We start from the raw sequence: 25,208 nt of genomic DNA, 5'->3' as shown, positions 1-25,208 counted from the left end.
ATGGAAAGTAAAATACTGGTTAACTTAATCAAAGCTGTTTATTCATCCCCTGTCCCCCCACCCCGCCCCCCCAAACTGCTGACGTGGAATACAAGCTTTCAGCAATGTTTGGTTTCAATTGCAGATTTTGCTGTTAACAGACTAAAACTGGCAGAGATTTTGTATTACAAAATTTTGGAGACGATAGTAGTACAAGAAACACGAAGATTGCATGGGAAGGACATGACAGTAAGTAGAAAGCTGGAACAGAAGAGCTTCCTCTTCTTTAAGTTCACCCTTGTGAATACTTTCAGAAAAATTCCGTGTTTGGGTCAATCCACAGAGCTCCCATTTAAATCAGTCTGAAGGCAGAATTGGTTCCTCAGTCTGTTGACTAGCTAAATAGTGGATTGATGGGCTCAATTTTCCAGTTTAATATTAATTTCATTCCTTAAATGAGATTTCAAGACATTTGACCCAGTCATAGTTTCCTGAGAGCTCAATGTTTCTTCAGTGTTACTAGTCTCTCAACTAACAGTTCCTTCCTTATATTTTCTTATGGCTGCGTAGTAAATCCTACACACTCTGCTGTACTACAACTGGGAATGTAAATATTGTTTTAAAAGTTAACTGTTTAAATGATTAAAATTATATCATTTAACTAATTAACAGATTAAAGGGAGAGGGACTGGGATTGCTCTGGCCGTCTGGCTCGGGCCTGGGGGCTAATGGGTAGAGTGAGTAAACTGGTAAGACTAATGCTTACCAGTTAACTGTTTAATATTTTACATCCCTAACTACAACAAAGGTGAATTCTTACCTGATTTTAAATCAAAAACTGGATTGTCAAGTAATTTGAACTGATAAAGAAAAGTGACTTGCAAATATTTCTCTCCAAGATTGTTTTTCTTCTTTATGTTATCCTTCTCTCCTGCATCTGAAATGATTCCTTTCATCTGCGTTTAATACTGATATATCCTTTTTTCCCCCCTAACTCGTATGTGTTGATATGTGATATATACCTGAATAGACTAGCGTTTGACAATAAAAAGAACTATATATGAAGGTGCCTACAACTGCTAATTCTTTGCCTATATTGTCTTTTAGAACATAGATGCTGGGCAAGGCATTTTTGTTCTCCTCTTTATCCTTCAACAAAACATCTGTTGCTTTGCAGTAACTGCAGATAGCACACTCTGCATTCTGCTTTAACTCCTGGTGTGCAGGCTTTTATCCTTTTACCCATAGTATGAAAGCAGCTTTACTGTCATTGGCATGAGGGGCTGCTTCCCCTTCGACTTGTATTATTAGTAGATAAACAAGTATAAAACCAGCCTTTACCATTTGAAACTTTTGGAAAAGCGGGAAGTAATGGAAAGGGCCAAAGAAACAGTAATTAATCTTTCAGGGAACAAATATGTAAAGTAGTTGAATGTAGTACAGTACTTAAGTATGCCATTGGAATTTTCCTTTTTGTAGCTTAAACTGTCATAATCTAGCAATGTGCTAGTTGTAATACAATTGATTTAGCTGCTATTCTTTCTCCAGTGTGTCAGCACCTATACTGCTTATAAGACAGCAAATCTGGCTGTAAAGAGTGGAACAGGCATGCTAAATGACATGATAAATTGGACAGGGTTCACAGAAGAGCCACAAGAATGATTAATAGATTAAAAAACATAGAATCATAGGACTGGAAGGGACCTTGAGAGGTCATCTAGTCCAGTCCCCTGCACTCATGGCAGGACTAAGTATTATTAGACCATCGCTGACAGGTTTTTGTCTAACTTGCTCTTAAAAATCTCCAATGATGGAGATTCCACAACCTCCCTAGGCAATTTATTCCAGTGCTTAATCACCCTGACAGTTAGGAAGTTTTTCCTAATGTCTAACTTACGCCTCCCTTGCTGCAATTTAAGCCCATTGTTTCTTGTCCTATCCTCAGAGATTAAGAAGAACAATTTTTCTCCGCCTTCCTTGTTAACAACCTTTTATGTACTTGAAAACTTATGTCCCCTCGGTCTTCTTTTTTCCAGACTAAACAAACCCAATTTTTTAAATCTTCCCTCATAGGTCATGTTTTCTAGACCTATAATCATTTTTGTGCCTTTATAGTGATAAAATAAATAGATTGAGCTCCTTGAGTCTAACAAAGAAGGTTAAAGGGTGACTTGATTAGTCTAGAAGTACCTACATTGGGGAACAAATATTTGATAATGGGATCTTCAGTCTAACAGACACAAGTATAGCATGATCCAATGTCTGGAAGTTGAAGCTAGACAAATTCAGACTGGAAATAAGGGATACATTTTTAACAGTGAGGATAATTAATCATTGGAACAATTTACCAAACATCGTGGTGGATTCTCCATCCCTGACAATTTTTAAATCAAGATGGGATGTTTTTCTAAAAGATCTGCTCTAGGAATTATTTTGGCAAAGTTCTCTGGCTTTTGTTATAAAAAAGATCAGACTAGATGATCACAAGGCCTTCTGGCCTTGGAATCTATGTCCTTTGTCTCTTGACTTCTTTTTCAGTGCTTGCTCTTCTGTAACTTTTTCCATATCCCAAATCTTAATTCAGTTAAGGTTTAATTAATGAATAGTAAATTCAGGGTATGATTTAAAACAAAACTTAAATTCCTATTCTAGATTTTTTTTAGTGTAGGCCTTAGCAGATCAAATCATCATATTTCATCTAGTGTGGATAGAGTTTGTGTGTGTGATGATGAGAATGCTGTTCTTTCTCAGTAGTTCAGTCTCTCTGGTATCATTTAAGAAAACATATTTATGAGTAATTCCTCAATGATGTGGCTGAAAACCATTTCTGTGTCCCATCTAGGCTCTTTTGGAGCAAGACATTTTCCATCGTTCCCTGATGGCATGTTGTTTGGAGATTGTGCTATTTGCATATAGCTCACTGCGAACTTTCCCTTGGATTATTGAGGTTCTTGATCTCCGACCATTCTATTTTTATAAGGTAAGCATAAACATTGTGTTCAAATACTTGGATCTGAATTATAAACTTGTAAAGTACCTCTGTTTAGTATTAGATTGACAGTCCTAGAAGCCCTCTATTCCTAGGTTAGGTATAGCAGAGGGGCGAGTGCTGACCTGTAACAGGTGTGCTATTTTAGTGTAAGGCTGCCTGTGACAGGATTGGGACTCACCACTGCAGTGCCTCCTGCTGTTTACTCTGGGAATTAGGTCAGTTCATGCAAAGCACCCCCTGCCAGTGGTGTCCCATCCATCTCTTGCCCTCAATTGGTATCTCGACCCACGTTGCTCCCAGCATCCTCTTCCAGACACTGCCCTCCGGCAGTGTCCCTAAGTCCACACTGGCCCCCTTCCAGGGGGGAGTTAACAGCAGTTTTTCCAGTTCACTCCTGCCGCAGTGGCCAACCACAACCCCTCAAGTGTAGCCCCTCTGTTCAAGGGCCAGTTGCAGTCTGTCACAGCCACCCTTCCACAGCCAGGTGCTGTACAAGGAGAAGGGGGGGGACCCAGACCTGCCCACTACTCTGGGTCCCAATCCAAAGACCCTTTAGTGGCAGCCTCTCTGCCCTCCTCCTCTCCCCTTGTCTAACTGTTCCTAGGCCACTTCCCCTCTGGCCCTTCACATCCTCTAGGCTCTTTCTGTCAGGGCCTGCAGTCTGGCAGGTATTGGGCCAGAGCCCTTCTGTGCACCCCCCGAACCTGCCCTGCCCAGCACTGCTCTGTCCGAGGTGTCTGTCTCGGGCTCAGGAGACAGACCTTCCCCCATGAAGGTCTGGGACAGACTGCCTGCTCCCTTCCTGGGCAGCCTTTTTATAGGGCTTAGCCTAGCCCTGATTGGCTGGCTGTAATACTGGCCCTGATTGGCTTTCTAACAGGCCCTCCCTGATTGGCTGCCACCTTGCGCAGCTGCTCTGGTCTGCTGTAGCCCAATCTGGCATGGGGGTGGGGCAGTGCCCCACCACACTGCCCTTGAATATGCTACCAAGAATTGACATCTATTATCCAACATATGTAATACTTGTGACACCCTTTCCCTTGTAATGTAAAGGAATAAAGCACTTGTGCATGGTTTGTATACTTTATTTAATTGTAACATGCTGTCAGTTAATTTTTGATGTAACAAATGATTTGTAAACGTGACTTACTACTGTGGTTGGTCAAATAGTGGAATAAAATATTCTTAGACTATATTTGACCAGTATTTCTACCAGTATTCAAATTTCCTAAATATTTCACCAGTAGTAGAACTGGTCACATACCACAAATACTGATAAAATACTTCAAAATAATATATTTGTTGAGTACTGTTTGATCAGTCCTACTTGTTACATCCCATTTGTTAAATCTTTTTCCCTTCCTGTCTTTACTTAACTGACTTTCCTGCAACAGAGCACTGTCTTCTCTTCTTGTTCCCCACTTCCACCTTTTTGTCACCGTTATTCTTCCGTCTCTCCCCCACAAATTCTGTGCCTTTCTTCTTTACTAACTTACCTTATCTCAGTCTCTCTGTCTTTTGGCCTCTCTCACAGACATACCAATACCTAGGCATCCAGTGAAAACTTCCAGGCCCTAATAGTCGGAGGTCTAGCCAGCCAGTTAAGATGTGGGGGCCCTGCTTTTCAGGAACAATGCCCAAGATAGAAGCCAGCCTTTGAGAAACCAAGAGGGTGTTGAGACTCTAGTCGCAGTGCTGTTCCTGGACCCTCATTGGGGACCCCAGCCTTTCTTGTCAGTATGGTATATGAGGTATATTTCCCTGCCCGCTCTCTTTTTCCCTTCCCAAAGCCTCTGTTTCTGACCTCCCATCGCCTCCTGGCTGTTGACGTTTGGAGGTTGGGGTGTGTCTGCTACTCTACCACTTCCTCAGCTTTTGGGTAGCTGCAAGAGTAGAGTAGTGGAAACATTCCCCTAGCCTTCATTTTAGAGTCCCTTTCCTCAGGCAATAGCCCCAGTGTGTGTGCCTCTGCTGTTGCTCGCAGTTCTTCGAGTGATTGCACATGTCCGTTCTGATTTAGGTGTGCGAATGCCCCAAGCACAGCTGTCGGAGACTTTCCCCTAGTAGTATTCATAGGCTCGGCGCTGGCACCCCCGGGTATTGTGCACTCATAGCACCAGCTCCTGCCAAGTCCACACTCCTCTGTTCCTTCTTACCGCCATCCAGCTGTCGGAACTTCCTCCTTTGCCTTGAGCAAAGTGCTTTTAGTGGTTTCCACTGTTCTTGCATTGTAAGTAGTTAGTTTCATAGTGTTAGTAGTTCCAGTAGGTTAGTTAGTTATAGGTTAGGACTTCGACTCCTCTTCATACTCGGAGAGTTGGTCCGTCCCTCCCCTGGTACTGGGACATACCTTGGGAGCCGGGTTTAAACCTAGCCTGTGCCTACTAGTGACCCTCACTTGAGTTGTCTGAAGTGTTTGGGAGAGGCTCTTAGAAAAGAGCGCTGTAACATCTGGGAATTTAAACCCCGCACGCAGAGAGACAGAGCAGCAAGGCTGAAAGTCCTACTTATGGAGGTGGCGCTGAGACCCGCCTCGGAGCTGAGGTCAGACTCCGCGCTGAGTACTTCAGCATCAGTACAAAGTGCACCACTAGGGGCTCTTGGCACTGGTCCTCCTCACCAGTGCCGAAGAAGCACTGGGGCCTAAAGGAGAAGACACGCTCGCCGGCACCGAAGGCAGATAAGCGAGCCCAGCGGGATAGAGCGAGACCTGTGCCGGGCTGCTCTCCCTCCCTGGCACTGCAACAACAACCACTGCCAGCACCACAGACCCCAGTAGCACTTGACCAACTGACAGGTCAGCACCTGGAGGACCAGTTTGCGGTGCCTTCGACCCTGGAAGCCTACGCTGCTGCTTCGGAGCTAATGACTCTGTCAGTGCCGAGTCCGGATAGGAGACAGAAGGCGGCACCAGCGGCACTGAGGCATTGACCGCCTTTAAGCCAGTGTCAAGACCAGCCTCCATGGGGAAGCTCCCCTTCATTGCCTCACCAGAAATGTCTCCATGGCACTGACTGCAGACACCAGGAGGATTGGCCCCACTGTGGTCACCTAGGTCCTCCTCCTTGGTGTCTTCGTCGAGCTCCAACTCCGGATCCAATTAATCAAGATGTCTGCACTGAAGGGAAGCTCCATGCCAGTCCCCATAGGCAATGCTGCCACTGGGAGCACCAGGAGCAGGAATGACCCAAGGGACCTGGCCTATGGGCCCGTGGGGTCAAGTACTCTGCAATGGCCTTTTTGGAACCCGTGGAGGCTTCCACCAGGCCAAGGGACGGGCTCACGCTGCTCCTACTCAGTGCGCTCAGAGACTGTAGCAGCATAAGGGGCACACAGAGGTACCCCAGAGCCAACCTCCGGGACTAGCGCCGGAGCAGATCCCAGCACCATTGCCGATGCCAAAGCGGGGATGCTCCCTTGTACCAAGACCAGAACTGATACCGGTACCCAAGTCAGTGGACCTAGGGAAAAGGCGGCAAGGAATGCTATGGCAGCTCACACGTCTTCCTCATTGTCTCCAGAGGATGTGCTCGTGCTCATGCTCAAGGGGTCTTCCCTGCCACAGGACAACTTAAGGGCCTACCAAGATTTGTTAAAGAGGGTGACATCTAGATTGCAGGCAGAGGTCATCAAGGAAACTTCAGATGGGTTCCTGGACATTCTGTCAGCCGCAGCCCCTGCTAAGGTGGTCCTGCCCCTCCACAATGCCATTTTGGGACCGATTAAGGCCATTTGGCAGACTGCTGCCTCTGTTCCACCCACAGCAAAGAGAACAGAAAGGAAGTACTTGGTGCCTGCCAAAGGCTGAGAGTTTCTGTTCTCTCATCCTCCTCCCGGGTCCCTCGCGGTGGTGGCTGTCACAGACATCTGTAGGGCTGCAACCTGGGCCTCAGTCCATACCTTTACGCATCACTACGCATTAAGACAACTGACAACGTCCGATGCCTCTTTTGGACTCACTGTACTGTCTGCTCTCACAATTTCAACTCCAAAGCCCATCCTTCCACTGGAGGGCACTGCTCTGAAGTCACCTAAAGTGGAGCACCCACAGGGACAGCACTCGAAGAAGAAGAAGAAGAGAGTTATTCACCTTGTGCAGGAACGGAAGTTCTTCAAGATGTGTCTGATTACGAGCACGAGCGCAAAAATGCTTGAAGTGGAGCACCCGCAGGGGGACACATCTTGAAGAACCTATATTACTGCACAAGGTGAGTAACTTTCTCTTACACAGCATTGGTTTATACTTGAATCACATTTTCTATTTGATATAGGCTCTTAAACCACACTCCTCACTGTACTGTGTCAGTGCATTAAGTGATGTCACTAATATCTGTCGAGTCAGATTGTTCTTTGTAAAGCTAACTTCACAACCATAAGGGCTTTAACCTTTTTTCAAATGAAGGTTTAGATTGATGGGTAATGGTATTTGTGAACATCACCTAGTTATAAAGTGGTAGAGCATCTATTAAAAACTAAATTTAAATCTAATTGTAAACTGGAAATGATGGGGTGTGTGTATACATATATATAAAATCACCATTTCACATGAAGCCTTTTATACTGGGTCTTAAAATTCTAAACTAAACTACATTTTCGCTCAGTGAAGATGAAGGAGAGGGAGAAAGAAACAAATATATAACAAAGGAGGAAATAGAAAAGGAGTACTTGTGGCACCTTAGAGACTAACAAATTTATTTGAGCATAAGCTTTCGTGAGCTCACGAAAGCTTATGCTCAAATAAATTTTTTAGTCTCAAGGTGCCACAAATACTCCTTTTCTTTTTGCGAATACAGACTAACACGGCTGCTACTCTGAAAGGAGGAAATGTCTTCATAGATTCTAAGGCCAGAAGGGACCATTATGATCATCTAGTCTGAACTCCTGTATAACACAGGCCCTCTGGGACTTGGAATCAGATGGAGAATTGATGTAGGGAAGCTGTTCCAGACCACAGGATTCCAGCATAGAATGCTTTTGTACCAGCTATGGCAAGATGGTATGTTTTGGGGTGAGGGGAGTGTGTGGGATGAGCAGAGGTATCAGGAAGAGAAGCAGAAACATGCAAGGTATGTAATAGAAGCTGGAGCTTTTAAAAACAAGGAGGGAGGGTTGAACTGGACCTGAAATGAATGGTCAGTTGATGAGTGTACCATGCTTTCTAGCCTGATCCCATAGTCTCACAGTCGTAAACACACCCAGGTCATTTTCCTTTCATCACATGTATCTTTTATTCCACAGTTCTTTTTTAAACAGAACATGACACAGGCATATTGCAGCAGGAGCTTTCCACACTGCTTCTCTCCTTTGTACTGGTCACCTTCTGAGCTTCCCCTCCTGCTTCCTGTTCCTTCCATTTATATTCTCCCAATTGTATCAGTAGTCTAGTAATTACAACCCAGGTACTCATAATCCACCAACAGAAAATAGCTAATTATTCCCAGTTGTGCCGGCAACTTTTTCTGAGCTGCAGCAATGTCAGTGACCAGGGTGCTATGACTAGCATTCTGTCAGAGTGTGATTAAGGATGAGTGAGGTGGTTTTGCTTTTAGTATGGCTGATTAAACTGCCTTGCTTCCCTTTAGGTGATTGAAGTATTGATTCGGTCTGAGGAAGGACTCTCCAGAGACATGGTAAAGCACCTCAACAACATTGAAGAACAGATTCTGGAGAGTCTAGCCTGGACCAGTGACTCTGCCCTATGGAAAGCTCTACAAGCCTCAGAAAACAAGGTCCCAACCTGTGAAGAAGTATGTTGAAGGGAAAATAAATTACCAGAAAATGCAAATGTACTCCTTTTCCAGGGCTGATATTTTGTGTAGGATATTAATCAAATGCAACAATTTATCCAGTAGTGAAATAATTATAAAACGAAGACACAGTGTTCTCTGACACCCTTTTTAATAATGGTAGATGGTACGAAGAGGCGAAGATTATTTATTCTTAAACTGGCATCTCTTATATCCCAGGTAATATACCCAAGTAATTTTGAAGCCGGTAATGGAGGAAGTGGGCTAGGGCACCTCCCTCTGATGCCAGTATCTCCTATTGTGCACCCCCGGTTGAAAGAGGTTCGCACAGATCTTGGTGGGAGTTTACGACGGGGTGAGTAGAGAGCTTCTGATGTGTTTGTAGTATATAGTATTTCAAACCATTCATAGTAATACATAGAGAAATCCTGGGTGTCTTTGAATTGTGTTTGCTTAGAATCTTAGTCATTTGGCTTTTCAAACTTTCTGTTTGGAAATCTTCTCCCTAACTCTATGGCTTTGTCTCCATAACACTCAATTGCTTGTTCTTCCATCAGTTGTATTGCAGTGAGTGGCACACCAGTGTTTATGTCCACATTGCCTAACCTGAATAGAGTAATATTTGCCTTTGTGCCTTTTCTAGGGTTGTCTATAGTGATTCAGATGGTGTAGCTGTAATCCTTGAGAGCTGGTAGCTCTGCTTCTCCTGCTGTTCTAATCTATTCAGTAGTTCACTATGCAGTTTGGTTCTGTCCTGTATTTTCTATCTTTATGCCTCCGTTCTCAGATTTGACTGGTCAGTTTCTTTTTTAAAAAATACTATCCTCTATCTCATTAGTTCTTAAATGGACACTTATTTTTAACAAACAAAGCAAAACAAAAAACCCCACAACCAACAGCTTGGACTTGCTATTTTTTCACAAAAAGGCAAACATTTCTGTCCACTGAACTGTATGACCTGTTGTTACCATTCAAAAAAATGTACAGAAAGTAAAGAAGCATACTGAAGGGGAGAAGAGCAGAGCTTGAAAACATGCACCTGCCTCTGCTGACAAGGAAATGTCCACGGGGAGTGGATGAGAGCTAGAGGCAGAGTGAAACTTCCAAGTTTTTAGCCAGTTTCACTTTGCTGTTTACCCAGAAGCTCTTCTGCTTTGTGGGATGGAGAGGGACACACACCATGTAGTATCTTAAGCAGCAGGCGGTTATCTTGAGCTTCTGAAGGGTTCCATGGAGGAAAAGAGTGAAACTGATATTGTACTGATCAGTTTAACTGCTTCCACTCATGCTATTGGGCAGCAGCAAAAGTGAGCAGAGTTTGTGAGCAGTAGAGTTAAGGGAATGAGCAAAGGGAGGGAGGGAGGATTCAAGCTGGATAGTAGCGAGGGAATTAAAGAGGAAGAGACAGAGACACAAGATGTCCCAGCAGCTAGAGCACAGGGAAGATGCGACTGGAGGAGGATGAGGTTTCCATCGCTTTCCAGCGACTAAGAATCCAAGTATATTGTCAATCAAATGAAATTGTTTGGGAATAGTAGAGAATAAGGGGAAGCAATTGAAGGGCTAGAGGACTTTGATCTGTGTATTATGGTGCTACTGTTCTGTCTGTGGAAGGTTTCTTGTGATTCTGACTTCTGTTTTGTAGCTTGGGGACTAGCAGTTCTCTCAGTTTGGAAATTGTATTTCTATTAAACTGCTGCATATTGTAGTGATGTTTTTTCCTTTCTTGCATATTAGACATGCAGCCATTGTCTCCGATCTCTGTTCATGAGCGCTACAGTTCTCCTACAGCTGGAAGTGCTAAGAGAAGGCTCTTTGGCGATGACAGCCCAAAAGACATGCAGGTAGAAAAGGTTCTATCTGAAGGAACTAAATTGAAAATTGCCCCAGCTTCAAGCGTTGCCGCTGAAAACGTCTCTTTCTCAACGGGACAGACAATTTTGACCATGGCAACAGCTACTGTAACAGGGACAATGGGACAGAAAGTTACAATCCCACTGCATGGTAAGATATCCATTCATTTTACTTCACTGCACTTTATAATGGTGCTGAATGTTTTATTATGTCCATTTTCTGGGGTTTGGTTGTACTATCAAACACAATGTAGATTCAGTTTGGAGGGCTTTGCATTTTAAACAAGTAACATCTAAAGAAAATTGTTTTGAAAAGAAAAATTAAGAGAAAATATACTTTGCCATCCTGAGTGCTTATTATTGCGTGGGCTAGTGTCTAGACAAAGACTTGTTGCTTACAGGTTATCCTGGTAATGCATCTACTGCAGGCTGGGGCAGGGTTTGTGAAGTAGTTGCTCTGTCAATTTTGCTTCGTCACAGATGAAGCCTTATGAAGATGTATGACACAAGTAATTCTTGGGGATTTAATATGCTTAGGTCCTCAGGTACAGCTGTATCCTTATCTGTTTTCCTATCTGTTTACTCAGTATATCATGATTTTACTTAAGGATAAGGGGATATAGATTTTAGAAACAAATTGATACATGAAAGATTCACAGTACTTGACTCTGACAGATTGAAGTTGGCTGTATGGCAGCTCCCCATATCCTGCTCTGGTCCATGAGGAATGGACTAGATGATTTAATGGAGCTCTCTCTAATTTCCAATATTTCTAATATAAAAAGAAGCATATTAAAGTTTAATATTTACAAATTTCTGTAAGGTCTATTGCCATGGGCGACCTTTAAAGGAGCAAAATAAAATTAGATATGCCATCCACAGAAACTAAGATAATAGTCAGTCAAGTGCTCTCTAAATTAAATTCATTCAGAAACCGTTATATGTTCATGATACCAAGAGGAGCAAATTCTAAGGGTAGTACCTTTGACTGAGAGCCATGCTGCCAAACATGGGAAACCATGTTCTTGATATTTATAGTGCAGTACACAACAATCCATGGAATACAACTGAGACACTTACCTTTGCCTTCTTTTCTAAAGACTCCTAGACAGAAGTGACTTGGCAGTCATAATGTCTATCTCACTCATTCAGGAGTACGTTCCACTGCACTCTCTGTACTGCTTTATTACCTATGCTTGTACTTGCAGCACCCTACAACTGCATTGTATAGTGTCATGCCCTGAGTGTTCAACTTCAGCAGTCTCCCAGCCGATCTTAATAGATATTAATTGCTGTGCAGGTGTATAGGGTGGGAGGTATTCTCTCAATACCTTGGCTCCACACCATTTAGGCTTTGAATATGATTACCAACATCTTTGAATTACAGCCAGAAGAAAACAGGAAGCCAGTGTAGAGTCTTGACCTCAGGTCCTGTGTTTGAGGCATCCTGAAGCAGTTAGGAGGAAGGCAGAAGGGTTCTCAAGTAGCTGGAGGAATTGGTCCTAAAACACATTTGTCCCAGTTGGTAGTAACAAAGGTGTGGATGACTGTGTGAGATCCAGATCGAAGAAGAATGGTCCATGATCAATGGCAAACTCACCCACACTATGGGTCACCAATGCAGGTTAAGTCAAAGAGCAGCGATAAATCCAATGAGACCCTGAGGATGTGAACCATTTTGGTGAAAGTCAGATATTACACCCTTATTAGCTGATGCAGACATACCATTGGCTTAATCCCCCATCTCCTTCCCCTTACCAGGAAACAAAACTGCAGGTTTTCCCAGCTTAAATCTTCATCCATCTCTCTATATTGTATGCTGGCAGAGTAAAGAGACTATAGACGTCATAGTGTTTGAGATGGTGGCAAAGACCTGAGTATTGTTATACTGATGACCCAGTAGTCCAAAGTCTTGATCTTTCCAAGTGGCTTAATAGGAATGTCAGACAGAAGGGATTACAAAATGGTATGCTATGGAACCCGGCATTTGCAGGGGTAAGGGAAGAAGAGATTGCCAAGCACTACCCTTTTTAGAAGTTTCTGAGAAGAAGTAAACCCACTGAAAGATTCCTCAGTCCACTCCAGCAATATTTTGCAGGCAAGTCAGTCAGACCTTAGAGTCACAATGTTATCCAGAGCTGCTGATAAATCTATTAAAATCAGCTTGGGAACTTTACCTTTTACATCATCACTAGAAGATCATCCATATCAATAGAGATGTTTCCATAAACAAGCCTGAACCCAGAAGTTAGGCATCAAAATCTGTATAATCAGTACTGGAGGTAGCTCATCACTATCTTTTCAATTACCTTCTCTTAAAAGGGGAGATTCAAGGCAAGACAAAACTGTGTGTTAATCAAATATGGTGTCTTGAGCAAGGTCCTAAGCACTCTTTATTTAAATGTTATTGGTATGTTGCTATCCCTAATGGAGGCATTAGGAATCTTTGACAATAATGGGCCTGTTGTCTTTTCCATTGCTTTCATCATCCATGAAGGACACAGGGCCCTTTCCATACATGATGTGATTTGCTTGGGGTTACAACCAAAACCTCAGCAAGAGAAACCATCTGAGAGCCACCCAGTACAGGTGAAGGAGTACTTGTGGCACCTTAAAGACTAACCAATTTATTTGAGCATAAGCTTTCGTGAGCTACAGCTCACTTCATCGGATGCATACTGTGGAAAGTTTAGAAGATCTTATTATATACACACAAAGCATAAAAAAATACCTCCTCCCATCCTACTCTCCTGCTGGTAGTAGCTTATCTAAAGTGACCACTCTCCTTACAATGTGTATGATAATCAAGGTGGGCCATTTCCAACACAAACCAGGTTTTCTCACCCTCCCCCCCCCCAACACACACACACACACACAAACTCACTCTCCTGCTGGTAATAACTTATCCAAAGTGACCACTCTCCTTACATTGTGTATGATAATCAAGATGGGCCATTTCCAACACAAATCCAGGGTTTAACAAGAACGTCTGGGGGCGGGGGGGAGGGAGGAAAAAACAAGGGGAAATAAGCTACCTTGCATAATGACTAAGCCACTCCCAGTCTCTATTCAAGCCTAAGTTAATTGTATCCAATTTGCAAATGAATTCCAATTCAGCAGTTTCTCGCTGGAGTCTGGATTTGAAGTTTTTTTGTTGTAAAATAGCGACTTTCATGTCTGTAATCGCGTGACCAGAGTGATTGAAGTGTTCTCCGACTGGTTTATGAATGTTATAATTCTTGACATCTGATTTGTGTCCATTTACTCTTTTACGTAGAGACTGTCCAGTTTGACCAATGTACATGCCAGAGGGGTATTGCTGGCACATGATGGCATATATCACAGTGGTGGATGTGCAGGTGAACGAGCCTCTGATAGTGTGGCTGATGTTATTAGGCCCTGTGATGGTGTCCCCTGAATAGATATGTGGGCACAGTTGGCAACGGGCTTTGCTGCAAGGATAGTTTCCTGGGTTAGTGGTTCTGTTGTGTGGTATAATCACCAGCAACCACATCTCCCCACCCCCCCACCCCCCCGCCCCCAGACGTTCTTGTTAAACCCTGGATTTGTGCTGGAAACGGCCCACCTTGATTATCATACACAATGTAAGGAGAGTGGTCACTTTGGATAAGCTATTACCAGCAGGAGAGTGAGTTTGTGTGTGTGTGTGTGTTGGGGGGGGAGGGTGAGAAAACCTGGATTTGTGTTGGAAATGGCCCACCTTGATTATCATACACATTGTAAGGAGAGTGATCACTTTAGATAAGCTATTACCAGCAGGAGAGTGGGGTGGGAGGAGGTATTTTTTCATGCTTTGTGTGTATATAATAAGATCTTCTAAACTTTCCACAGTATGCATCCGATGAAGTGAGCTGTAGCTCACGAAAGCTTATGCTCAAATAAATTGGTTAGTCTCTAAGGTGCCACAAGTACTCCTTTTCTTTTTGCGAATACAGACTAACATGGCTGTTACTCTGAAACCAGGACAGGTGGCATATTTTATCTCCCACTCTTGTACTGTTCCTATTGAAGTGGTCAGCTCTGACTGAATTCCAGTTTATATTATCTGATGTGTACGTTGACTACTATACATGTGAGAAACACTTGATTTTACATTGCTGAGACAATCTGGGTTAATCAGATTGCCCAGAATTCAGAATGCTTCCTCTGATTTGGATTTTGCAGAAGTTAAGGCTGAGAAGACAACTTTCATCACCTCAATAATAGTATCAGCATAAAAATGCCATAATTCTTGACCAAGCAATTGGATTTGGGGGTGAATCTTCTGTTAGTCCTCCAGGCTTCTCCCTTGCTGCTTCATGTTTCTCTAGCTCTGTATACCACAGTAACGTGCGAGGACAATGCACGGGGCATCATGGTGTCATTGTCTGTCAGATGGTCGTGGACAGTAGTGCAGCTAAGTTGCACTAGACCAGTGGTTCTCAAACTTTTGTACTGGTGACCCCTTTCACATAGCAAGACTCTGAGTGTGACCCCCTCTTATAAATTAAAAACACTTTTAAATATATTTAACACCATTATAAATGCCGGAGGCAAAGCGGGGTTTAGGATGGAGGCCGACAGCTCACGACCCCCCGTGTAATAACCTCACGACCCCCTGAGGGGTCACAACCCCCAGTTTGAGAACCCCTGCACTAGACTGTCAAGTTGGTCCTGTGGCCGAGCTGGAAATCTGTGTTTTGGAAATACAAAGGGCCCATGATTTTCCAAGGGCGACCCATAGAAACTTCTCCACCTGACTGAAGCATGGAAAAGCTCTCCGAGAAGGAGATGATTGGACTGACAAAGATGTATTTTAAACAAATCCTGTTATCGGTCCCATTCATAAAATGATGAAACTAGAGGTGTTAGTTGAGCTGAGCTGGACTACAATCCCGTAAACAAGATGCATCATTACTATACATTCTGAAGATACTGACAGTAAGTCTTGGCAATTGCAATGTCAGACTTGGCAAACGGTTAGCCTTGAGTAGGAATTTTAGTGAGTAAATGGGGTGACCTGTGCACAATCAGATGCCCAAATGCACTTTATTTTGGGACTCGCAAGTGTGTCCACCTAGTCTGAACTAGCTTTTCAAGTTCACTTTTAGAGTTCCATAGGGCTAGAAACAAATGCTTTATAACCACTTGAAATCTAGGAATTCAAGCTTTCAAGAGGCATAAAGCCATTCTTTTTAACTTTAGTAGTTTGTGGGATACCTGCTTCTAAAACCACTTAGGAATTAAATGGAGGAGAGACCAGATGTGCTGAGCAAGATGTGATTTTTGGGGCCTATAACATAGGTCTTGTCTACACTACAGTGGCAGAGCTACAGCTCCGCAGTAGAGCCACTGTAGTGCCGTAGCACAGATGTTTGCTGAAGCCACAGAAGGGATTTCTCTGTTGCTGTAGTTAATCCACCACCTTGAGAGATGTTAGCTAGGTTGATGGAAGAATTCTTCTCTTGATCTAGTGGTGTCTATACCAGGGTTTAGGCTGGCTTAACTGCATGTTTTGGGTGTGAATTTTTCATGCCTGGGAGCCATGTCGCTATGTCCACCTAATATTTAGGGGTAGACTTGGCCCTATGTTCTTCCAAGGCTAGAAACACTCTGGCAGAAAGTGAGAAAATTTCTCTAAGCATTGGTCTTGCAGCTAGGACATAAGAACATACGAACAGTGTCCTGTCTACCGACAGTGGCCAATGCCAGGTGCCCCAGAGGGAGTGAACTTAACAGGTAATGATCAAGTGATCTCTCTCCTGCCATCCCTCTCCACCCTCTGACAAACAGAGGCTAGGGACATCATTCCTTACCCATCCTGGCTAATAGCCATTAATGGACTTAACCTCCATGAATGTATCCAGTTCTCTTTTAAACCCTGTTGTAGTCCTAGCCTTCACAACCTCCTCAGGCAAGGAGTTCCACAGGTTGACTGTGCACTGTGTGAAGAATAACTTCCTTTTATTTGTTTTAAATCTGCTGCCCATTAATTTCATTTGGTGGCCCCTAGTTCTTATATTACGGGAACAAGTAAATAACTTTTCCTTATTCACTTTCTCCACACCACTCATGATTTTATATACCTCTATCATCTCCCCCCTTAGTCTCCTCTTTTCCAAGCTGAAAAGTCCTAGCCTCTTTAATCTCTCCTCATATGGGACCTGTTTCAAACCCCTAATCATTTTAGTTGCCCTTTTCTGAACCTTTTCTAATGCCAGTATATCATTTTTGAAATGACGGGACCACATCTGTACGCAGTATTCAAGATGTAGACGTACCATGGATTTACATGAGGGCAATAAGATATTCTCTGTCTTTTTCTCTGTCCCTTTTTAAATGACTGCAGATCAGCTGCAAGCTCAGGCATCAGTGATCTTCCTGCGGAGCCTCCCTCCTGGGTATGTCTTCCCGGGAGCAAGAGCCAGTTGTGTCTTAGCCAAGACCCTCATCCTTATCTCAAGATGATGCCATGCTGCCTTGTTCGTCTTCCCCTTCTATTCTGGAGGTCTTTAAGATGTATCAGGACCTTTTATACCAGGTAGCTGCATCCCTGGGCGTCCAGGTGGAGTTTCTCCAAGAGAACATATACAAACTGGTGGGCATTTTACAGCCTGCCATCCCTGGGAGAGTGGCTCTCCTGATCAATGATATGCACCTCGTGCCGGTGAGAGCCCTGTGGAGTACATTGGTCTTGATACTACTAGGGGCTAAGCACGTGGAAAAGCACTACTTTGTTCCCAGGCAGGGATTTGAGGGGTTCTGTTCACACCTGGCCCCAAATTCCCTGACCATAATGGCAGTAAATGACAGGGCCAGGGTAGGTTGAAGTCTGCCCCCAAGGACAGAGACTCCAAGCGATTGGATATTCTGGGCAGAAAGATCTATATCTCATCATTCCTACAGATGAGGATCGCAAATCAAGCTTTGCTGTCCAAGTATGATTTCCTCAATTGGTCAGCCGTGTCTAGATTCAAGAACCAGTTGCCCAAGGCCTTGCATGAGGAGTTTCCGGCATTTTTTGAAGAATGCTTATTGGTGGCACACAACACATGCCAATAATTACTAGGAGGCCCCCTTGAGCTGGTTGAGGCCCTAAGCAATTGCTTAAACTGCTTATTCTGAGCACCAGCTCTGGTTCTTGGACAAGACTGATGACACTTTGCATTCCTTTAAGGATTCTGGGGCTACCTTGAGTTCCTTGGGAGGGTGCATGCCATCTGCACAAAGATGCCACTATCGGGCACAGCAGCAGCAACAATATCGCCCACAGCATTTCTTCACACAGCCTTTCCCCCTGAAACAGCAGGATTACCATAGAAAGAGGGATAGATCCCACAAGAGGAATCGGTCAGGCTCTGGCTTTGGACAGTCCACACGCCTTCCCTCAGTGCTAGCTAATCACCCATTTTAACTCCTTAGTCCAGAGCACTGATTCAGTCAATACTCCACCCTCTTTGTCTCTTTAGGGACTGGTTGCCCTGCTTCTGCAGTGCTTGGGACTCAGTTGTCTCCCAACAGCTGGGTCCTAGACGCTGTCAGATCAGACTATGTACCCCACCCCCAAATCCATCTTCAGGGACCCCTCTCACAAGACTCTGCTCATCAAGCAGATCAGCTTTCTGTTGACATTGGGAGTGGTGGAGGAAGTTCCCCTGGAGCACCAGGGCCACAGCGTTTACTTCCAGTACTTCCTGATACCGAAATCCAAGGATGAATGAGACCCATTCTCAACTTTCACGGCCTCAACAAGTGAATCAGTGTGGAAGAAAACTCAGTCTTCACTCTTAGGTTGTTTGCAACAAGTCAGAGACAATTTTATTCATGCAATTGCAGGGAAGACAGCAATTGAACAGAGTGTCTGTCCTTATGCAAATCTTGAAAATACAAAACAATATAAAGCAGTATTTATACCTTTTCATTATATAAAGCTGTGCCTTGTTTATGCATTTTTCTTTCTGATATCTTATTTGTTTTCAACATTTCCTGCTAACAATTACATTCCATTGTTATCTCAAGGCAAAGTTAAAAACAGCTTTGCTTGCAGTTTCCCATACGCTTCACCAGTCCTGCCTCTACAAATCTTTCGTTATTATGGTTCTGTGTTAGCCTGACTGTTGCTCTGTCTCTAACAAACTAAGATGGCTGCACTCAAATCCTCTTTTTCCCCTCTTCCTACTTCCACAGCAGATACGTGAGATTTTGCATGCTCACTCTCAGCTAAACTCTTCACATGGTCTCAGAATGGCTGATTTGTTACTCTGGAACTTACATTCATGTGGCGATTCGACTGATACAGAGGAAATTTCTGCATTGTGTGGTAGGAGACTGCCACTTTCATTACACTATTGACCCATTCGGCCTCGCTTCTGCCCCCTGAGTCTTCACCAAATGCATTGTGGTGTCATGGCTTCTCTCAGGAGGAAGGGAATCCACATCCTCCTGTACCTCGATGACTGGTTGCTGAAGGGTGGCTCCAGAGAGGAGGTTCTCACCCATGTCAACACCACATTGCATTTGCTTGACCGTCCGTGACTGACTTTAAACACCACAAAGACAATCACAGTTCCCATTCAAAAAAAAAAAAAAAAAATTGAGTTAATTAGACCCTGTTAGTTTCCACGAGGTAAAGGGTGTTCCTGCTGGCCTACCGCTTCCAAGCAATTCAACAGCTCTGCCTCAGTCTATAATCTTGGCCTTCCACGACTGTCTGTGTGTGTCTGAGCATGTTGAGTCATGTGCCCGCTTACATGCAACTCATCCAGTTGGGTAAGCTGTGCCTTCACCCTCTTCAGATGTACCTAAGGATGGTCTGCTACCCTGCCTTGCGTTCTCTGAACAGATTGATTTGCCTTTCTCCACCAGTCCCAGATTTCTTGTGCTCTTGGGAGTCACTACACAGTGTGTGCCAAGGAGTCCCTTTCACTTGGCCCTCTCAGACCAAGTCATTGGTTACCGACGCTTCCCTTCTGAGTTGGGGAGTACATCTGGATTAATTGAGGTTGGAACAGGTTGGAACAGTGGTTGGAACAGGAAGCCTTACTCCATGTCCAATATCTTCATAAATGATCTGGAGGATGGTGTGGATTGCACTCTCAGCAAATTTGCGGATGATACTAAACTGGGAGGAGTGGTAGATATGCTGGAGGGGAGGGATAGGATACAGAAGGACCTAGACAAATTGGAGGATTGGGCCAAAAGAAATCTGATGAGGTTCAATAAGGATAAGTGCAGGGTCCTGCACTTAGGACGGAAGAACCCAATGCACAGCTACAGACTAGGGACCGAATGGCTAGGCAGCAGTTCTGCGGAAAAGGACCTAGGGGTGACAGTGGACAAGAAGCTGGATATGAGTCAGCAGTGTGCCCTTGTTGCCAAGAAGGCCAATGGCATTTTGGGATGTATAAGTAGGGGCATAGCGAGCAGATCGAGGGACGTGATCGTTCCCCTCTATTCGACATTGGTGAGGCCTCATCTGGAGTACTGTGTCCAGTTTTGGGCCCACACTACAAGAAGGATGTGGATAAATTGGAGAGAGTCCAGCGAAGGGCAACAAAAATGATTAGGGGTCTGGAACACATGAATTATGAGGAGAGGCTGAGGGAGCTGGGATTGTTTAGCCTGCAGAAGAGAAGAATGAGGGGGGATTTGATAGCTGCTTTCAACTACCTGAAAGGGGGTTCCAAAGAGGATGGCTCTAGACTGTTCTCAATGGTAGCAGATGACAGAACGAGGAGTAATGGTCTCAAGTTGCAGTGGGGGAGGTTTAGATTGGATATTAGGAAAAACTTTTTCACTAAGAGGGTGGTGAAATACTGGAATGCGTTACCTAGGGAGGTGGTAGAATCTCCTTCCTTAGAGGTTTTTAAGGTCAGGCTTGACAAAGCCCTGGCTGGGATGATTTAACTGGGAATTGGTCCTGCTTCGAGCAGGGGGTTGGACTAGATGACCTTCTGGGGTCCCTTCCAACCCTGATATTCTATGATTCTGTGTCAATTTGTTGGAACTTTGGGCCATCCACAATGCATGTCTTGTCTTCTGGGACTGCATCAGACACTCAATGGTTCACATGCTCACTGACAATACCACCGCGATGTACTGTGTAAACAAACAAGGGGAAGCACATTCCAGGTTACTCTGCCTGGAGGCGATCAACCTGTGGCAATTTTGCATTGAAGACATCACTCCAGTAGCAGTCCGCTTGCAGGGGGTGCATAGGAGTCTCACAGACCATCTCAGCAGGCTTTTCTTCCTGAGCCACAAGTGGTCCATGAAGGAGACTGTCCTCCAGGTTGTCATTGGAACAGGGGATATCCTCGCGATTGACCTGTTTGTGATGAGGGAAAACAGAAAGTGTCGACTATTCTGTTCTTGAGGGGGCCTCAGCCTGGGCTCCCTCTCTGACGCCTTCCACTGCAGCTGGCAGTCAACTCTTTTGTATGCCGTTCCACCTATTCTGATCATTCCTCATGTCATCCACAAACTCAAGGCAGATTGGGCCAAGCGTCCTCATTGCTCCTGCATGGCAGAGACAGTCCTGGTTCTCAGATCTCCTTGCTCTGTCAATTCAGCCTCCCATACTGCTTCCTTTCCATCCCAACCTGCTCACTTAGCACCATGGCTGCACCCTGCATCCTGCTATACTGAATGAAGAGAAAGAGCAATGCTCAGAGGCTGTCCAACAAGTCCTGCTCAACAGTAGGAAGTCCTCCACTAGGATGGCATACTTAAAGGGAAGAGGTTCTCGATGTGGTCCTTGGCCTGCAGGACCCAACTGACAGGGGCTTCCATCCAGGGCATCTGTGAGTACCTGTTATATCGTCAGAAATCCGGCCTTGCCCTCAGTTCGCTAAGTACATTTGGCAGCAGTATCAGCATTTTTTTTTCCAGTGCCATGGTGATGAGATTTCTGAAAGGGCTTCTCCGCTTACATCCTCGGATCCAAGTACTGGTTCCTCTTTGGGACCTAACTATGGTTCTGAGTGTTCTAATGGGCTCTCCATTTGAACCCCTTGCGTCTTGTCCACTGCCCCTCCTGTCTCAGCAAACTGTGTTCCTGATAGCTTTTACTTCTGCAAGAAGGGTGTGAGTTACAGGCCCTTATGGCTGAGCCACCTTACACTCAGTTCTCCAAGGATGAGGTGGTGCTGCGACCACACCTAAAGTTTTTGTCCAAGGTGGTCTCTGTTTCTTCTGAATTAGGCAGTGCAGTTACCCATGTTTTTCCATAAGCCACACGCTTCCCTGGAGAAACAGCGTCTCCATACCCTGGATGTCAGGTCATATCTAGCCTTTTACCTGGACAGGACTAAGCCATTTGTGCTTCATCTCGCCTGTTCGTGTCATATGCAGACTGCATGAAGGGGCAAGCAGTCTCTGCACAGACCATCTCTAGATGGATAACATCCTGTATCAAGACTATGTATGAGATAGCTTTGACTATGCCTCCTCAGTGGATACAGGCTCACTCCACGAGGGTGCAAGCAACATCGATAGCATGCCTCAGTGACGTGTCCTCACTGGACTTTTGGAAAGTGGCCACAAGGTCATGTACAATTATGGACTATTATGCTATTACCGCATCTTCCTGAGCAGATGCAGGCCTCAGAAGAACGGTCCTGTGATCTCTATTCCAGTAAACTCTGAGCCCTGCCTACAGATTGTGGTACTGCTTATGAGTCACCTAACTGGAATACACATCTGCATCTACTCGAAGAAGAAGAAACAGTTACTTACCATAACTCTGGTTCTTCAAGGTATGATGAGAACATGTATTCCATGACCCACCCTCTGTACCCTCTGCATTGGAGTCGCCTCTCATGGGATTTCATTATGAAGGGACTGAGTGGTGTGACGGTGGCGCCACCTCATATAGCCAGGGGAGGAGCCATAAGACACAAGCACTGCCCCTCTACAGGTACTGCTAGCAAAAACCTCTGGCTTCAATGCACTGGGAGTGCACACACCTAACTAGAGTACATGTCCGCATCACGTTTCGGAGAACCACAGCTGCAGTAAGTAACTGTTTTCTTAAAGGGACCGTCAGCTCTAGGTTATTGTAAATGTGTCAATTTCATTAAACAGTAGGTCTTGGGGTTTATTCTGAAATTGATTTTAAAATATAGTGCTTTCTCTTTCTCAAAGGGGTGCTTTCTCTCCCCTTTGGCGCTTGATAGAGAAACTGATAACAGGGGAAACAGTGAAACTGACTGTGCACAAAATAAACTGGAAAAAAAATAAGCAAGATGTTGCTAGCTTTCAGTTATAGAACTATTTAATGTTTCCTATAAATTTTGTACCAACAATGCTTTTAGACGGAAGTGTGATCTTTCACGTTTACAGTGTCCCTCCCTTTAAGTGTTTTCAAGAGTATGATAAAGTTGTTCCTTTATGAATGCACTGCCAGGGAAACAAGGATTCCTTGGACATCAAACACTGCAGAACAATCTTAACGTTAACTGTTTCTGTGAATTATGATTATATTTGCAATTCAACTGTGCAGCTTGGCTGCAAAATAATGTTCCTATATATGTCTTCAGGTATTGCAAACAACACTGGAGGGATTACCTTGATTCCCGTTTCAGTGAATTTATCTCAGCAGTCTAAAGTGGAGAGTCATGGACAAGTACCTCTCACTGCTCAAGCTTTAACTGGTGCATCTCCAAACCATTCCCGTATGAATCAAGCACAGGAAGCACATCAGTCGACAGGAAGCAAACCAAAGAAAACTGGCTCCATGGCACTGTTTTACAGAAAGGTAAATATCTTGGCTAAGAGTTGCTTTGTATTAAATGTTTTTCTCTATTTTAGAGAGACAAGGTGGGTGAGGTAATCTTTTTATTGACCAAGTGCTCTGTTTTGTTAATGCTTGATTATATTTAAATTTGTCTGTCTCTCAGCAAACTGTTCCATTATACTCCTGTGTTATTCAGTTACTTTTCCTCTGGCACTAATAAAGGCACCTGTGCCAGAAAATGCTTTAAAATCCTATTACTAAAAAATTGCTTTTCAGATCCACTAATTTGGGCCAGATGTGTTGTTCTCTAATCTCCTTGGTTGACAGGCAGCATCTCCAATAGCTAGCCACAAATTGTTAGTGCTTTCTGGTTCTTTATTCCTGCTCTTGTTTTCTCCCAGCTCTGCTGAGGGTGCAGATAGCTGTACTAGCTCCAACTCCTTAGTGCTTTGCCAGAAATTCTCAGAGAGAGGAGATAACGCACATAGACCCTGTAGGCTGGGGTAAGGCCTCAAATAAGGGTGTTTTCTCTTCTAAATCTCTCTGAGCTCTTTCTTTTCTAACGGGTTTTGAACTAGGACTTGGGAAACTTTCATCATCCCTCTCTTAGATGCATGGATTAGACATGCTGAAGGGAAGACTGTCTTCCTGTAATTGACTAGTGTTCAGACACGCTCAGCCCTGGTCTACACTAGGGCTTTAGGTCGAATTTAGCAGTGTTAAATCGATGTAAACCTGCACCCGTCCACACGATGAAGCTCTTTTTTTTCAACTTAAAGGGCTCTTAAAATCGATTTCCTTACTCTACCCCTGACAAGTGGATTAGTGCTTAAATCGGCCTTGCCGGGTCGAATTTGGGGTACTGTGGACACAATTCGACGGTATTGGCCTCCGGGAGCTATCCCAGAGTGCTCCATTGTGACCGCTCTGGACAGCACTCTCAACTCAGAGGCACTGGCCAGGTAGACAGGAAAAGAACCACGAACTTTTGAATCTCATTTCCGGAGACTGCGGGAACTGTGGGATAGCTACCCACAGCGCAATACTCCGGAAGTCGACGCTTGCCTCGGTACTGTGGAAGCACTCCGCCGAGTTAATGCACTTAGAGCATTTTCTGTGGGGACACACACACTGAAATATATAAAACCGATTTCTAAAAAAACGACTTCTATAAATTCGACCTAATTTTGTAGTGTAGACGTACCCTCAGACACACTCTTATTTCAGCTTCTCCTGTCTCTGAAAATTCCATTCTGTCATCTCTTCTATTGGAAGTAACATCTGTTTCCTGGACCCACTGACCCATCCAGAATTGGCTGCTTATGTGGGGCTTCACAAAGCTGTGTTGGATACTTAAGCCCTCTGGGACAATATTCAGAAAGAGGAATAACATGCTTGCTTACCAGAGGAAGGAAGGAATTTGAGGGATGAATAAGCATGAATAACTTATAGGAGTTTTGCTGCCTTTCTCTTGCATTTTCATTTTAGAGAGAGACAAGGTGAGGGAAGATTTCTTTATCCATAAACATGAGCAAACCCCCTGAGTATACCTGATTAGATCAGTCTTAATCTGCCTTCCAAAAACTTAAATCATAGTATCTGCACTATTTGTATGCTTCCCTGTTGGAGTTTTCTTGCTTCTTTATTTAATTGTATTCCTGGTGGCCATCGTTTCAGCTAGCAACACTAGCAGTGAGCGATTCATTCATTGGAGTGCTTTGTTACAGAGAGAGAAAATAAAACTTATTCTTAGAGATTCTGATTTCTCTTAAGATCTCACAGGCAGAATGGAGTTTGGTTCCCTGCTTTCAATCAAACAACTGCTATCCCCACCTCTTGTCTGAGGAGGGATGAGAATTAAGTTGGTCCAAATTAATGTCCAACCAACGTGCAAGCTTAAT

The 25,208-nt window shown here is 44.2% G+C and overlaps 1 protein-coding gene across 8 annotated transcripts in view; it reads left to right on the top strand.

Annotated features, from left to right (window-relative positions):
* The window catches only part of RBL1 (RB transcriptional corepressor like 1), an 82,091-nt gene that overhangs the window by 34,600 nt on the left and 22,283 nt on the right, over positions 1–25,208 (top strand). For all 8 annotated transcript variants that reach the window (XM_073309946.2, XM_073309949.2, XM_073309948.2 and 5 more), the window contains 6 exons: positions 125–228; positions 2,822–2,959; positions 8,554–8,718; positions 8,938–9,073; positions 10,456–10,722; positions 23,111–23,328. In XM_073309946.2, the coding sequence (XP_073166047.1) occupies positions 125–228; positions 2,822–2,959; positions 8,554–8,718; positions 8,938–9,073; positions 10,456–10,722; positions 23,111–23,328 (1,028 nt within the window). The remainder of the gene's footprint in view (positions 1–124; positions 229–2,821; positions 2,960–8,553; positions 8,719–8,937; positions 9,074–10,455; positions 10,723–23,110; positions 23,329–25,208) is intronic.

This window comes from Lepidochelys kempii, chromosome 13 (genome assembly GCF_965140285.1).
Source record: "Lepidochelys kempii isolate rLepKem1 chromosome 13, rLepKem1.hap1, whole genome shotgun sequence".
Classification (NCBI taxonomy): domain Eukaryota; kingdom Metazoa; phylum Chordata; order Testudines; family Cheloniidae; genus Lepidochelys; species Lepidochelys kempii.
This window is presented reverse-complemented; position numbering and strand designations above follow the sequence as displayed.